The 13,077-nt window shown below is 55.7% G+C and overlaps 1 protein-coding gene and 1 pseudogene across 2 annotated transcripts; one reads left to right on the plus strand and one right to left on the minus strand.

Annotated features, from left to right (window-relative positions):
• Positions 1-559: 559 nt before the first annotated feature.
• On the plus strand, positions 560-5,950 carry LOC119000662 (peptidyl-prolyl cis-trans isomerase FKBP4-like; annotated as a pseudogene).
• A 1,948-nt stretch (positions 5,951-7,898) lies between these two features.
• On the minus strand, positions 7,899-11,249 carry LOC119000668 (putative ATP-dependent RNA helicase DDX12). Of its 2 annotated transcripts, XM_037065765.1 has the most exons (4): positions 11,203-11,249; positions 10,816-10,894; positions 10,460-10,614; positions 7,899-8,651 (listed from the first exon to the last, which is right to left on the minus strand). In XM_037065765.1, exons 1-4 carry the CDS (start codon positions 11,224-11,226, stop codon positions 8,547-8,549), a joined length of 363 nt encoding a protein of 120 aa, XP_036921660.1. In that variant the 5' UTR covers positions 11,227-11,249; the 3' UTR covers positions 7,899-8,546. The 2 variants fall into 2 exon arrangements, 1 of the variants encoding a protein (XP_036921660.1); XR_005069372.1 differs by lacking the exons at positions 7,899-8,651; positions 11,203-11,249 and adding an exon at positions 10,366-10,377 and having other exon boundaries at positions 10,816-11,162.
• Between the last annotated feature and the right edge of the window lie 1,828 nt (positions 11,250-13,077).

Raw genomic sequence — 13,077 nt, forward strand, 5'->3', positions numbered from 1 at the left:
AACTAAATATAATCTTTTTTAGGAAAGAAAAAGTACTGTCTTAGCTGTGGCTACATTAATGTGCTGTAAATTTCTGAAGAATTTAAAAATTTAAAAAAGCAGCTCTGAGGAACTGATTTTATTTCTTCTGCATCTCCTCTCAGTAAAGTTCTATCAGAGAGGACTGTGATGAATTATCAAACTATGCCAAGGTACTGAAATTTCACGTGTAACAGCCCCGTTGGTTACTCACCTAAAAGGGACAGTTTGCCTCCAACAGCACGGTGTCAGGCCCATATCCAGGGCTCAAGAATTTTCTTTATTATTATTGGAATACAAATTCATATAGCCAATGATTGTTCGACGCCACTCACCAGGCACCATGCTAACTTGGGGTTAAGTGCTTACCAAAATCAACACCCTCTCTACACCCTCTCTTTTCGTCCAAAAGCAACTGTTCGGGTACCCAGGTGCTGCAGAGCTATGACCCACCACACGGGCGCTCTGCCCTCCACAGATCCATAAACACTTGGGAAACAAATAAGAAAAGACACCTTGCCACGGCTGTTGGTAAACTGCGATGGATTTTTTCGTGAGTCGACACCATTTCTTGGTTTTAAATATTAACCGAGATAGCAGTTTCATTATTGTGGGGGTCGGACCATTCAATACTCACCCCGTTTAAGAACCCTTACTTAGTTCGGGGGGGTCATTTCTCTCAAATCGACTGCTCCAAGCCTTTTTAAGAGCTGAGGGCGGCGCCTCTTCCGAGCTCTGGGAAGTCAGGCTGCTCTCGTCCAACTCCGTGCGCTGGGGTAGGCGCTCCTCACTCACTCACTGCCCCCCCCCCCCCCAACGCCGCCCACCCCAATTCCCTCCCGTCTTCCTCCCCAGTTCCCGGTATCCCTGCCCAGGGAACGCGGGGAGACCATGCCGCCTGTGTTTAACGTCCGCATTTATACATAGGCGCGCCTGGGCTTCTACAGGGACCCACGCGCTGCCACAACCTCCCGTTACACAGCAGTGAGCAAACCACCCGCGGGCTGCAGGGATACGGGCTGCGTCGCGCTGGGCAGGCAAGGCCTCCGGGCACCCAGGGGAATCCAGACGGGGCTGGAAGAATCCGGTCGAACCCGGAATCCCGAGAGGTAGGGGGGAGAGCGTGGCCGGAGGGAAGGGCCATCCCCGAGTCCGAGGATCCCAGGAGTGGGGGGAGGAGGGCCAGGCAGCCAACTGGAGGAACAACCAGAAATACTTCTATGTAAGTCCGCGCAACACTACAGCCCCAACCGACGTCGCAGAAACTTCTCCGCCGCGACCCGGTGGGTCCGGCGCCCCGCGCTCTGGCTCCTTCCACCCCGCCCTCCGCGACTGGTGGACCCAGGGCTGCCGGGGTGGCTCAGCGCCACCTACTCCGTCCAGAGCTGGGCTCCCCCGCGGGCTGATAGCGCTTCCGGAGCCCCAGGTGCTCGAACCTTGGGCTGCTTGGTGGCTGCGAAGCCGGGCCCCACCCCAGGCGGGCAGGCGGGCGGCGGAGAGGGATTGGCTCCTGCCCACTGCCTGGCTTCCCGAGTAAACGGCGCTCGGAGTCACCCTGACCGCGGAGGAGATGAAGGCGTCCGGGAGTGCGGTGCAGCCGGCGCCCCTCGGAATCGAGAGAGTGGACATCAGGCCCAAGCATGCTGAAGGCGTGGTGAAGGTGAGGGTGGGGGCGCCGGGGGAGCACAGAGTCTGCTGGGGGCGTCGAACCCGGAGCACCCAGTGCAGCCGCTTTCCCGCCGAGCCTGGAAACCTCTGGTCCAGGCACTTAACAGGATGGCCGCCTCTGCAGGCTCCGGGCTGTTGGCGCAGTGCTCCTGCAGGGGGCGGTGGTGTACAGGGCCTTCCTGAAGCGAGGTGAATTGTTCTGGAGTTGAGGGTGGCCGCCGGCTCGGAAGGGGGCAAACCTCCAGCGTCCCTGTCAGCTCCAGAAATGCATGTGACACCCCACCCGGACCCCTGATCTTGGAATCTCTAGTTGCTGTCCCCATGAGCATGTGGCTTTCCCTTTTCTCTCCAGCGTCCTGATGCTTTCCACCAGGTTGTAATTCCAGGAAGTGTCATTTCTCCTTTAATCCTCCACTCCTTTCCCTTAATTTTTCTACTTGTTAATCCTGTCTGTTCTATCACAGAAGCTTTCCTTTAGAGGACAATGAAAGGCCTACCAGGTGGCCCATGGAGGGACCTTGGATAAATGCTAAGGAAGAGAAACCCAGGCTTATAAGTTCCTGGGAGATACTCTTAGCCCGGAAATAAAGAACTTAAAAAGTAGCCTACTAGTCAGGAATGCCCATGTCCTGAGTCCTAGTTTAGGGCCTGATTGGCAGCCTCTGTGCTGGTCCACGATCTGGTAGATTCCGTCTTTTGGTCACTTCATTACTCCCATTCCTCTCCTCATCTCCAAATGGGGCTCTGATCCGAAGGTCGCTGGAATTTAGGAATAATGAGAACATAGAGCGTAAACACTTCTGCCTTTGCTGCTGATAAACTTTACCGACTGAGTCCTCCAACAACTCTGATAGAGATGGTCATCACTCCAAATAAGGTCTAGAGAGTTTGAGTGACTGTCCAAGATCATCCAGCGAAAACTTGAACTTGGGTCTTTTCTCTCCAGGGTTTGTTTTCTTTGTTGTTGTTGTGTTAAGGGAGAGACCTACTTGTTGTTCCACATATTGGTAGCTGCTTGTGTATGTGCCCTGACTTTAAGGAGATCGAACCTGCAGCGTTTGTGTGTGGGGAAGACACTGTAACCAGCTGCGCTACATGGCCAGGGCTTGTCTGCAGTTTTTCAGACCAAGTCATGCCACACCTCAAGAAAGATGGGAAGGTTATTTGGCTTCTCGCCAGGCTTTGTATCAGAGTCCTTTGACATTGGTCCCTTGACTGTATTTACAAGGAGGCAGGAGACTCCTCTATGTACCTGTCAGAAACGTGCAGGCTGTTTTGTGCCTCTTTCTGCCCCCTCCCTGGGTACTCACTTCCCCCTTCCTCCCAGGTCATCAAGCCAGAGGTCACAGGCCCAGAGATGCCCATGACTGGGGATCCAGTCTTCCTTCACTACACTGGCCGGTTGTGGGATGGCACCAAGTGTGCCTCCAGTCCGGACCCCAGAGACAGATTCTCCTTGATCTGGGAAAAGGTGGGCAAAACCAGGCTTGGTAGCTAGGTTTCCAGGAGGATGTGAGAGGTCACAGGCAGGGACCATGTTTTCAGAAGCTTGAGGAGGAATGGTTTGGTGCAAACTGCTGCTTTCGCTGTTGCTCCTTTCTCTCCCCCAGTCCGGTGGTAACTCCACTGATTCCTCTCCTTGCTCTGATCACTCTGAACACCTCACTTCCTCTTCAGAAGGGGCTGCCTTGTTTCTTGACTGTCCTTGTTCCAGAGTTGAGCGGTCTGGTTTTGGTTTGGTGTTTAGGGGTCTGAGATGACAGCACTGACGGCTGCCACGTGTTTCTACCTTCCCGGTCCTGTTTCTAAAGAGTGTCCAGCTTCCCTTCAGGCATCGTACCCTGGGGCCACAGAGCCCAGAGTCAGTTCCCTGCCAAGGAGGAAGGACCTGTTCACTTTCTGTACCTACAGAAAGGGGAGGTCATCAAGGCTTGGGATGTTGCTGTAGCAACCCTGAGGTTGGGAGAAGCATTTGGCCTCACCTGCAAGCCAGAATATGCCCACGGTTGGGCAGGCAGCCCTCTGCAAACCGCTTCCAATGTAACGCTTATGTTTGAGGTAAGCGTCCAGCGAGGGAGCAAGGCAAAGAGCCAGCTGAGGGCCTGGCTGCCCTCCAGTCCTTCCTGCCACTTGGAGACAGTGCAGCCAGAGCGAAGGGTCTGGCCTTAAGGGGAAAGGGAAATGGCAGGGCAGCTGGCTTCACTCTGCACACAGCTTACTGCTTCCAGGACAGAGGCTACGTGGAGGTTTCAGGTGGGAAGAGATGGCCCTGAACTACTCTTCAGACTCCAGGCAGTAATGGGCAGAGACATGTTTATCTCAAGAGCAGTGCCCAGAGGAGATGGGGTGGGATTTGAACCCAAAGGAGCCAGGAGGTCAGAATGTGCATGCAGTTACAAATGACAGTAGAGAGGGTTGGGGCCTAGAGATAAGAGGAGGGGGGAGATGCCTCCCCCTGTGGGTCAGGGAGGTGAGGAAAGTTTCCTCTGAGGAGGTGGAACTTGACACTGGTCAGTCTGCAAGTAGTTGAGCCCTAATCAACACTAAGGACTTGGAGGATGTTCAGGAGACTGCTGAGAGATGTTGGGTCATTTCTAACGCTGTTGGACTGGCCTCCAGTAGCTGAGGGAGGATTGACTGGAACCTGTCCTTACTGTGCAGAGCAGGGCGCAAATAAATCCATGTCCTGAGGTTACCTGAAATCTGGGGGGCCTGCCCAGCTCCACCAAAGCTGAGACGGGGGCAGATCCTGAGAACTTGGCACAAGGGCCCCTTTGCTCACTCCTAGCGTGGCTGCCCTCCTGGTCAGACCTCACCTGGCAGGTGTAAATTCAGGGGGACGACCCAGCAGAGGAAGAAGACGGGGCAACCATGCAGGGAATACGGACGCGGGGCGAAGGCTATGCCAGGCCCATGAGGGTGCTGTGGTGGAGGGTAAAACAGCAGGCAGGTTTTAATTCGGTTTCTGATACTTAGTCTTTGGGTGGGTTTGGGCAGGTTGTTTCCTTTCTCTGATCGCCTTTTCTTATCTGTAAAAAGAGGGATTGGAACATACGCTTTTATCATCCCTCCAAGTCTGAGCACACCAGGGCGTCTTGGGGGCAGGAAGTGGTGAGACCACAGAAGGATGCCCATGGCGTCCTCCTTCAGTCGCCTCCCCACCTGTGCACTGGGTCCATTGCCTTTCTCGAGTGCCAGCTGCACTGGAAGGGCACTACAAGGACCAGATTTTTGACCAGCAGGAGCTCCACTTTGAGATGGGTGAGGTGCAGAGTCTGGATCTGCCTAGTGGGCTAGAGAAAGCCATTCAGCGCATGGGAAGTGGAGAACATTCCACGTGTACTTCAAGCCCAGGTCAGGGGTGGGCTTGTCAGAGCATGAGTGCGAGCCGAGGTCAGAGATCTAAACGTCCACAGTGAGTTAAATGACTGGCCTGTGTATCCTCTCCTCGGTACGTGCTCACTGCCCCCACAGCCTCCTGTGTGCTCACTGTGCCTCTGGGTACACCAAACATAGGCCATTGTGGTCTCTTAGCTGTGTTTAGGAGCCTGGGCAACACTGTCCACATCTCCTTGGATCAAAGCATAATCTTTTCAGTCATGGCTGCTGCAGACTCTCTCCCTCACCCACATCAAGGTTTTCGTGTTCCATTGGTTCACTCCCTCATTGGTGACCTTTATGGGAGCACACTTATCTGTGCCATGCACGGTGCTGACGACATCTAGTTTCTCAGACGCATTGTTCCTGCCACCTACTGCCTCATTTTTCAGTGAGATGCCGGTTCAGTGAGTAGTCATGCCAGTGTATGCACAGCCTGAGCTGTCGCAAGGGTGTGGAAGATAGTAAGAGAACAAGTAATGTGTTTGGAGGTCAGGGAAGATTCTGCCACACGGGACACGGAGGTACTTTTTGGGAAACAGGAAGTCTTTTCCGTGCGGAGCAGGCTGACTGCTGATGGGATGGTGTAGGGGCTTTTTCTGCCCCCACAGCCCTGCTCTTGGCAGTGTTGGGAAGGGGAACTTCCAGTTCCCACCAGACGCTGACCTGAAATAGGAAATGCACCTCCAGAGTGTGGGAAAGGTGAGTTGGCTCGAGGTCCTCCCCATCCTGACGTTGCCTCCCACCCTGGACGTGACTCTCTGGGATCCCTGACAGTTGTGTTTCTCCCCTTGGGGGATGGCAGGCCGAGGAGTCTTGGGAGGCGTATTCAGAGGAGAAGCTGGAACAGAGCCCCTCAGTGAAAGAGCAGGCGCTGTGTGCTTGAGGGTGAGCCAGCAGCCATGGTCCTGAGGACACGCTCAGGGAGGGCTCCTCTGGGCCCACCTCTGCCCGCCGATGGCTGAGGTCAGTTTCTGCCAGTGAGTGGACAAGTGGCACCTGCGGTCTCCACGTAGTACAAGCCAGCTGGTCTTGCCTGGGGGCATTGAGGAAGACCTGTCTTCCCTCTCTGCCTCTTGGGCTGAAAGAGGTTCCTTTGTGGACCTTGGTCTTTTCCATTTAATGTCCCAAGACTCATTCTTTTACAGGCAGAGCCAGCCATTTACATTCCCCAGCATCCTGCTGAGGGTTTGTAGCTTGGAAACTGGTCTTGGCCAGAGAAGCTACAGGACCTGAGGTCTCACTGTGGATTCCTCTGTCCTCATGAGGTCCTGGAGCTGGACAGCAACAATGAGGAGGGCCTTTTGCACCAGGGAGTGGCCAATCTGGCAGTGAATAACGTTGACTCAGCACAGGCTGACTTCCAGAAGGTCCTGCAGCTCTACCCCAGCAAGGAACCCGCCAAGGCCCAGCTGGCTGTCTGCCATCAGCAGGTCAGCAAGCAGCTGGCACGGGAGGAGCAGCTGTGGGACTGCCCCAAGGTCAAACTGCAGCACCCTAGCTCACCAACACCTACCTAATCCTGCAGATTCCTGAGAACTACTTTTGCGGGCCTGACCTGGGCCAAGTGCGTGAGAGTGACCTTCCAGGCGTGGCTGATGACCTCAGCTACAGAGCGGATCTGGCCCTGGCATTGCCCCCTCCACCCCAGGCACCATTCCAGAGCTGCCTGCCTGCCCACAGAGGTGGCCGAGCCCATTGAGACAGGTGAGCCAGAGCCAGGAATGGGAGTTGGGCCACTTTCCTCCTCAGATACCTCAGGGTTCTCACACTTGTTTCACACCTAGAAGACGGGGTGCTAATAGCACCCCCACTGCCACCGCTCCCCTAGCTCCAGCAGTGCTGCTCAGTGCTCCCTCACCCCCACCCCCACCACCGACCTTGGCCTCTCCAGGTCACAGTGCCCAGGAAGCTGACAGCAGCTCTTCTCCTTCAGGCAGGGGCAGAGGCAGGGCTCCTGGGCCCGTGTGTGGGGGTAGGGCGCCCTCTTAGAGGGCACCTCCGAGTTTCTGGATCCCTGAAGGATTTTCTGTAGTTTGGTTAAGTGGCCATAAATTCTACAGTTGCAGGATAGTTCTAATTTTAAATCTTGTTCCATTGGGTTCACTAATAGTGGTTTTCAAACTGTGTCCATGGAGCTCTGGAGATCTGTCCTCCAGGGTAGAGGGCGTCTGGGCAGGTGGGGCTGTGGGTCCCCCAGTGACACCAGTGGAATAAGAGGGGCCAGTGAAATCATTGAAAACCATAGCAACAGAGTATCCCCGGTTCCTTAAATTGCAGAATTGCCGTTTCAATGTATCTCCCAGTCATCTCCCTCTTCCAGAAGTATTGCAGAAATTCCTTGTTGGATAACATGTCATATTGAAATATTCAGCATATCATAAACTCTCAGCCCCCCCCCCTGCAGATGGCAGCTAAGCCGGGTGGGGATTGGAGAGGGTCCTGAGCCCAGGCAGATGCAGTCAGCAGCCAGGCTTCACCAAAGGCCTGGCTTCACCAGCCGGCTTCCCCTTCATGGAGAGCCCCTCCTCAGCCAGGCTGCTGACAGCTCCTCAGGACCCCCAGAACCTTAGGCTGGGCAGGGCTGTCCCACAGCCTAGCCCTGCGTGAGCAGCCTTTCTTCCCAGTCCAGGGAGCTCCCAAGGAAGTCGCGGACCCCTACAGTGGCCGGGCCCCTCTGTTGCAGTCCACCCACCAGGCTGGGGGCACCTGCACAGCCAAGCTCCGCAGTGACAGGGAGTGCAGGGTAGACAAGAGCAGGAGCAGGAGCAAGGTGAGGGGACTGTGCTGTAGCCACTCCAGGAGGGCTCTGAGAAAAGGGCTGCCTCTTCCAGCTACCACCAGACTCCAACAGGGTGCTCCTGCCCCCCACCCCCGTGTCGAAAGACCAGCCCCCTGCTGTCCCCTGGGTGTTTGTGGAAACCCTGGGTGGCCACCCTAACATCCTCATCTCTGCTGCCTGGGCAGTGGGTTCCTGCTGGGTTTTGGAGCGTGCTGAGGGGAACTTTCCTCTCTATCCTGGTAGGTGACAGAGCCTCCTCCAGCTCCAAGTACAAGAGAGAATCTTCTCCTACTCTGGCAGTTGTCCAAGGAACAGACAATGTTTCAGGTCCAGACCTGAGATATTTTAGAAACAGAGGACCTGGAGGGGTGGCTCAGTCCTGCTTCTCTAAGCTCCTTGGGGCTACAGATTTCTTCACAGGGACCCTGGCATAAAGGTGACACCTGGGTGTGAGGCACCAGTCCTGCCATTGACTCCTCCCAGCTTGGCCTCTGAGCTTTGCACTGTGACCGGAGCCAACTGCCTAACACTCTGGGCTGCTCACACACTGGGGCTGCATGTCGGTGCCCCTTTGTGTCACAGGGTGGCTGTGCTGGTGTCTGTCAAACATTAATCATTTTCTTATCAGTGCCCTGGTGCTGGATCCACTGACAGACTGAAGCTCCAGAAGCCGGTGGTGACCTGATGGCTTTGGGGTGTATCAGTGCTGAAGAAAAAGAGGACAAATGTGACTGGACCCTGAGGTTGTCACCCAGGAGCAGGTTTCATACCTGGTTCCTTCATCCTTCCTTACCAGAGGTTTCTCCTGTTGCAGTGAGGGCCACAGGCCAAGGTGGGGCCTGACGTCACATCTCTCCAACAAGCTGGTCCTGGGCGCAGAGGTAGGTGGAGCGCCACTGCCTTCTGGGGACTTGGGGGGTTGTGCGCCATGCACACTCTACCTCTTCTTGTTTCTAAGTCTCCAGGGGCTTCTAAATCTCTAGGGGCTGGGTGAACTGGTGCCCCAAAGCACCCCCCTTACCCTCCATCTTTTCCCTTCCAGGCGACTCTCAGAAAAGACTTGGGGCCAGGGCCAGGGAGGGGCAACTTCACTAGAATGTCAGACTCCATCCCACCTCTGCCTCCCCCATAACAGCCTCCTGGAGAGGGAGACGAAGATGAATGGGAATCCTAGGAGCTGGGCGGCGCCTTCTTCTTCCCAAACCCAGGCTGAAGCTCTTGCCCACACATGGAAGCAGGTGGGCTGGGCTCTGTGGCCTGCAGGTGTTTCAGCCCCTGCTACGTTGGAGGGATGGGGACCCTGGAGGCACACCAGGGCTGTGGCTGGGCCCTCTTCAAGAAGCAGGGAGGCTGGCTCTTGAGGGGTGTGGAAAGGGGCCCTGGCTCCGTGCCTGTGTTCCACCCACCTCTTTCACTGGTGTGCTCTGCTCCTCCCTGAGACTCTGAGATACAGCAGTGCACAAATCAAGAAAGCAGTAGAAAGCAGAAAGCCAGCAACTGACAGTGCACTTTTCATTAAGGAACTAGAGCCATGCAGAATGCAAACGTCTCCAAGCCAGGGCCTGTGCTCCTGCTCCCACTGGTCTCAGGCAATGGGGCCGGGTGCCACGGGGACCAAGACCCTTTCTCCGGGGTCAGGGAGAGAAGAGGTATAGTCAATAGGGGCAGTTGTTGCAGACCGGGACAGGGGTGTTCTCACACAGGGAAAATTGCCTGGCTGTTGGGCACAGAGTTTCTGAAAGTAGCCATGCTGAGAGCCTCATGGCCCTTGGTGTAATTGCTGGCGTCAGGGGAAGAGGTGTCCCCGAGTCTGCCCAGGTGGCTGAGAGGGGGAGAGGTGCTACTGAGTTGCAGGACCTGGTGCTCATCCAGGGGGATAAGGATGCTGTGCAGAAGAACCTGAACAGGTTAGGGAGCAGCCTGGAAGTAAAGGAGTGAGGCCAGCAGGTGGCGCAGCAGCGCACAGGGCCCTGCTCCCAGTTCTCAGTGACTTCAGTGCAGATTTCCCAGGGTGTTTTTTTTTAATCCCCAGATGGCAGTTGGAAGAAGAAACCAGAAGCCTGAGGGCAGAGGAGCCCTGGATGCCAGGGGTGCTGGGAATGGGGAATGTCCTTAATTTTGAGGAAAGGGTGAAGGTCTTGAACAGCTAATCTGAGCTAGGAAAGGGAGAGGAGGAGAAAGGGGTGGAAGCAGAGATCTGCTCCACGTCACCTCTGATGAAGTGGATGCTGAGAAACAGGCAGGGAGAGAGATGCTTCAGTGGAAGGTGCAGCTTCCACAGCTGCCCAGAAAGGCTGGCCAGGAAACAGGGCAGGGAGGACACTGGGCCGTGGTGGACAGGAGGAAAGGTCCAGTTTCTGGGAGGGGCCCAAGAATGGCCAGGACCCAGTGTTCAGGAGTAACCTCGATTTTGCCTATTGGCCTCTGTGCCTATTCCTGGGTCCTGGAGGCCTGGTGATTCCAGAAGAGGGCTGATCTGCATGGCAGACAAGTGTGGACATCCCTCAGGAGAGGATAGACTTGTGATGAAACTGAGGAGACAGGGAAAGACCGTGAAAGACTATATGGAGGTCTCCATGGGGAGTTCGCTGGGAAGGGAAAGGCAGGACTGACCTTACGCAAAGCAGCAAAGGCGGGGCCAAAGGTGGCTTTGACCTCCACACGGTCTCGGATCCAGGTGGGCAGTTTTGCCAGGACAGGTGGACGGGCATACCGCTGGTCCAGGAGCACTATGCTGGCGAAATCCTTCTGGTGCCTGATGGCCCTGCCTGGACGGGAGCAGGTTGGGGCTGTGATCAAACCTGCCTGCAGACAGAGCACTGCTCTTCTGTCCCTTTCCCTTCCTCAGCCCCCAGAATGGAGAGATGGCCAGGAACAGACCCCATCCTGTCTCCTCCCTCTTCCTCTCTCTCTCCCTTCTTCCCTCCCCAGTGATTCATCCTGATAGCGAGGAGCAGTCCCAGGCTCACCTATAGACTGACTGACAGCCTTCATACACAGATTCTCCACCAGAGCCTTTCCCGGGGCAGGCTGACCTGGGGTCCAGGGCTGGGAAGGGCAAAGCAGATGACCTATCAGAACTGTTTCCTGCCCCCTCCTAGCATTCTGAGAAAATGACACTGCTGGGCTGTGAGCAAGACCAGTCAGCTTCCAAGGCACAATGCCAGCAGCTGATAGGATGGATGATGTCATGTGTGGGTCCAGAGGGCACAGAGGACACTGCCATCCCTCTGGGCAAACAGGAAACAGTGGCACACAGCAAGGGGCGGGGGGAAGTCCCCACAGACCTCAGTCCTCAGGGCTACCGAGCTCTCCCTGCCCTCTCCCCTCATCCTCCGAACACTGGAGGCACTCACAAGGGTCTGATCCAGGTAGGCCATCTTCTCTCAGAGCACCGGAGCCTTGATGTTGGGGTAGGGCATGCCCACCACGACCACACACCTGGGTGGAGGCACATGGGAGCCAGAGGCAGCTGGGGTCCTCAAGGCCCAGGACGAAGGGCCGGGTTCTGGCCCACACGTCACAACAGCTGGTCTACCATTCCTGCAGTTAAGCTGCGCTCAGAGGCTCTACATGTGGACACAGAGATGTTTCTCAGAATAGGCTTTCAGGACGCCTGGGTCACAGATCTGCTCCAGGCCTGTTTTCCAGCCCAGAGAGTCCCTCCAGCACAGAGGGCCCTTCACAGACTCTTCTGGGTAGTCATCAAGGATTTGAAGTGGTGGGAGAAGGCCCCATAGGTGAGGCCTGACCATCTGGTTTGATGTGCACGAGAAATCCCAGATGGAACTCTGGGTTCACTGTCCCTACAAGTGGAAAGTCCTGTTGAGGGGTCAGTCACCTTTTCCCTGACGGCCAGGCAAGCCAGCAGGCCACTCTTGTCCCAGTGGGCATGGACCTGGTGTTGGTACTTACAGGAGGGGAAGAAACAGATCACCTCTCCAGGGACTACACTGCACAAGCTACAGAGGATGCAACCTGTCTCATCCATCTAAGAGAAAAAGACAAGGGGTCCTCCAGGAGGCCATTCCTGAAGCCACACCCCCAAAAGGCTCCTAACCTTAGGGCTCAGAGCCAAGTACAGAGACCCACAGGTGAATGGGGTCAGGGAGGCCTGCAGCTGGGCAACGCCCCCTGGCTGGGAATCAGATTGGAACATGCCACTCTCCCCACCAAACACACCCAAGGGACGCTCCCAGTGACAGGCAGCATCTGACAGACACCACTGTGTGAGCACAGCAGAGCTGCACCTGCTGTGGGTGTGTGCCAAGGCTGCCCTTCCCCAGCACCCCATGTCCTGTGGCAACTTGGGATTAAACACCCTCTGTGACAGATCGGGCACTGAAAACCTGAGGCATGCCACTAGAGAAGTGCCCCAGCACCTGCCTCCCTGCCAGGCAGGAGCCGATACAACCCAATGACAGGAGAAGCAAAGGGACTGAGTCACTTTCTCATGAGCTTCATCCTACAGGGAAGGCTGGAGGTGTGAGGAAAACGTACTTAGCAACCCAAGGGGTGAGGGGTACTGGGAAACTCAGACCTTCCTTGATAAATGTCTAGATACTATTCATCCTGTGCCAGCTCTGGATTGGCCAGCGTGCCCCCCACCCCAGAAATCTTCCTCCCGCCCCAGCAAAGATGGAGGCAGTGAAGCTGGCTGACTGGTACTGACCATGAGAGGCAGCTCTCTCTTCAGGTATGTGAATTCCAGCTGCTGGTTGGAGGGCCCAGTGCAGAGGACGGGGGCAGGATATTGTCTGGAGGGATCACGTGACCTGCACAGGCCCAGGGAGCGTGTGAAACTGGAGGTGCAGACTCTGCTGCAAGGCAGATGCCACAGGGAGCCCTGCCCAACTGGTGTCCTGCAGACCAGGAGCAGCAATGTTTAGCTCTCACCCTCCCGTGCTGTTTCCACAGTAAAACAGCAATGCTCAGGCCTCTCCCATGCAGGTGGAGGGACACAGACAGCTAGCATCCCGAGGTCCCCTCGGCCCCTTAGGCCTGCTAACAGCATACAGCTTGATTCTAACACAACCCATGACGTGACTGTGGGGCCCACTCCACCCTGGACATGGATCCTCACCACAGAAAAAATCCACCAGGCGAAAAGGAAATTTGGCAAATTTAGCAGTGAGTCTCAGCTCTGGGGTGCCACAAAATCAGGAGTGGGAATCTTTTTTTTTTTTATTTAATTATTTTTCAAGTACAGTTTTCTATTACTCCCATCCCAT

Source organism: Sturnira hondurensis, unplaced genomic scaffold (genome assembly GCF_014824575.4).
Source record: "Sturnira hondurensis isolate 20B ecotype Veracruz unplaced genomic scaffold, ASM1482457v3 Scaffold0016135, whole genome shotgun sequence".
NCBI classification, from domain to species: Eukaryota; Metazoa; Chordata; class Mammalia; order Chiroptera; family Phyllostomidae; genus Sturnira; species Sturnira hondurensis.

Coding starts and splice junctions, on each gene's coding strand:
- LOC119000668 (XM_037065765.1), bottom strand. CDS start 11,226: ATGGCCTACCTGGATCAGACCCTT. Junction 10,615..10,815: donor GGCTGTCAGTCAGTCTATAG/GTGAGCCTGGGA, acceptor GCTCCCGTCCAG/GCAGGGCCATCAGGCACCAG. Junction 8,652..10,459: donor CCTTTGCTGCTTTGCGTAAG/GTCAGTCCTGCC, acceptor TCACTGCAACAG/GAGAAACCTCTGGTAAGGAA.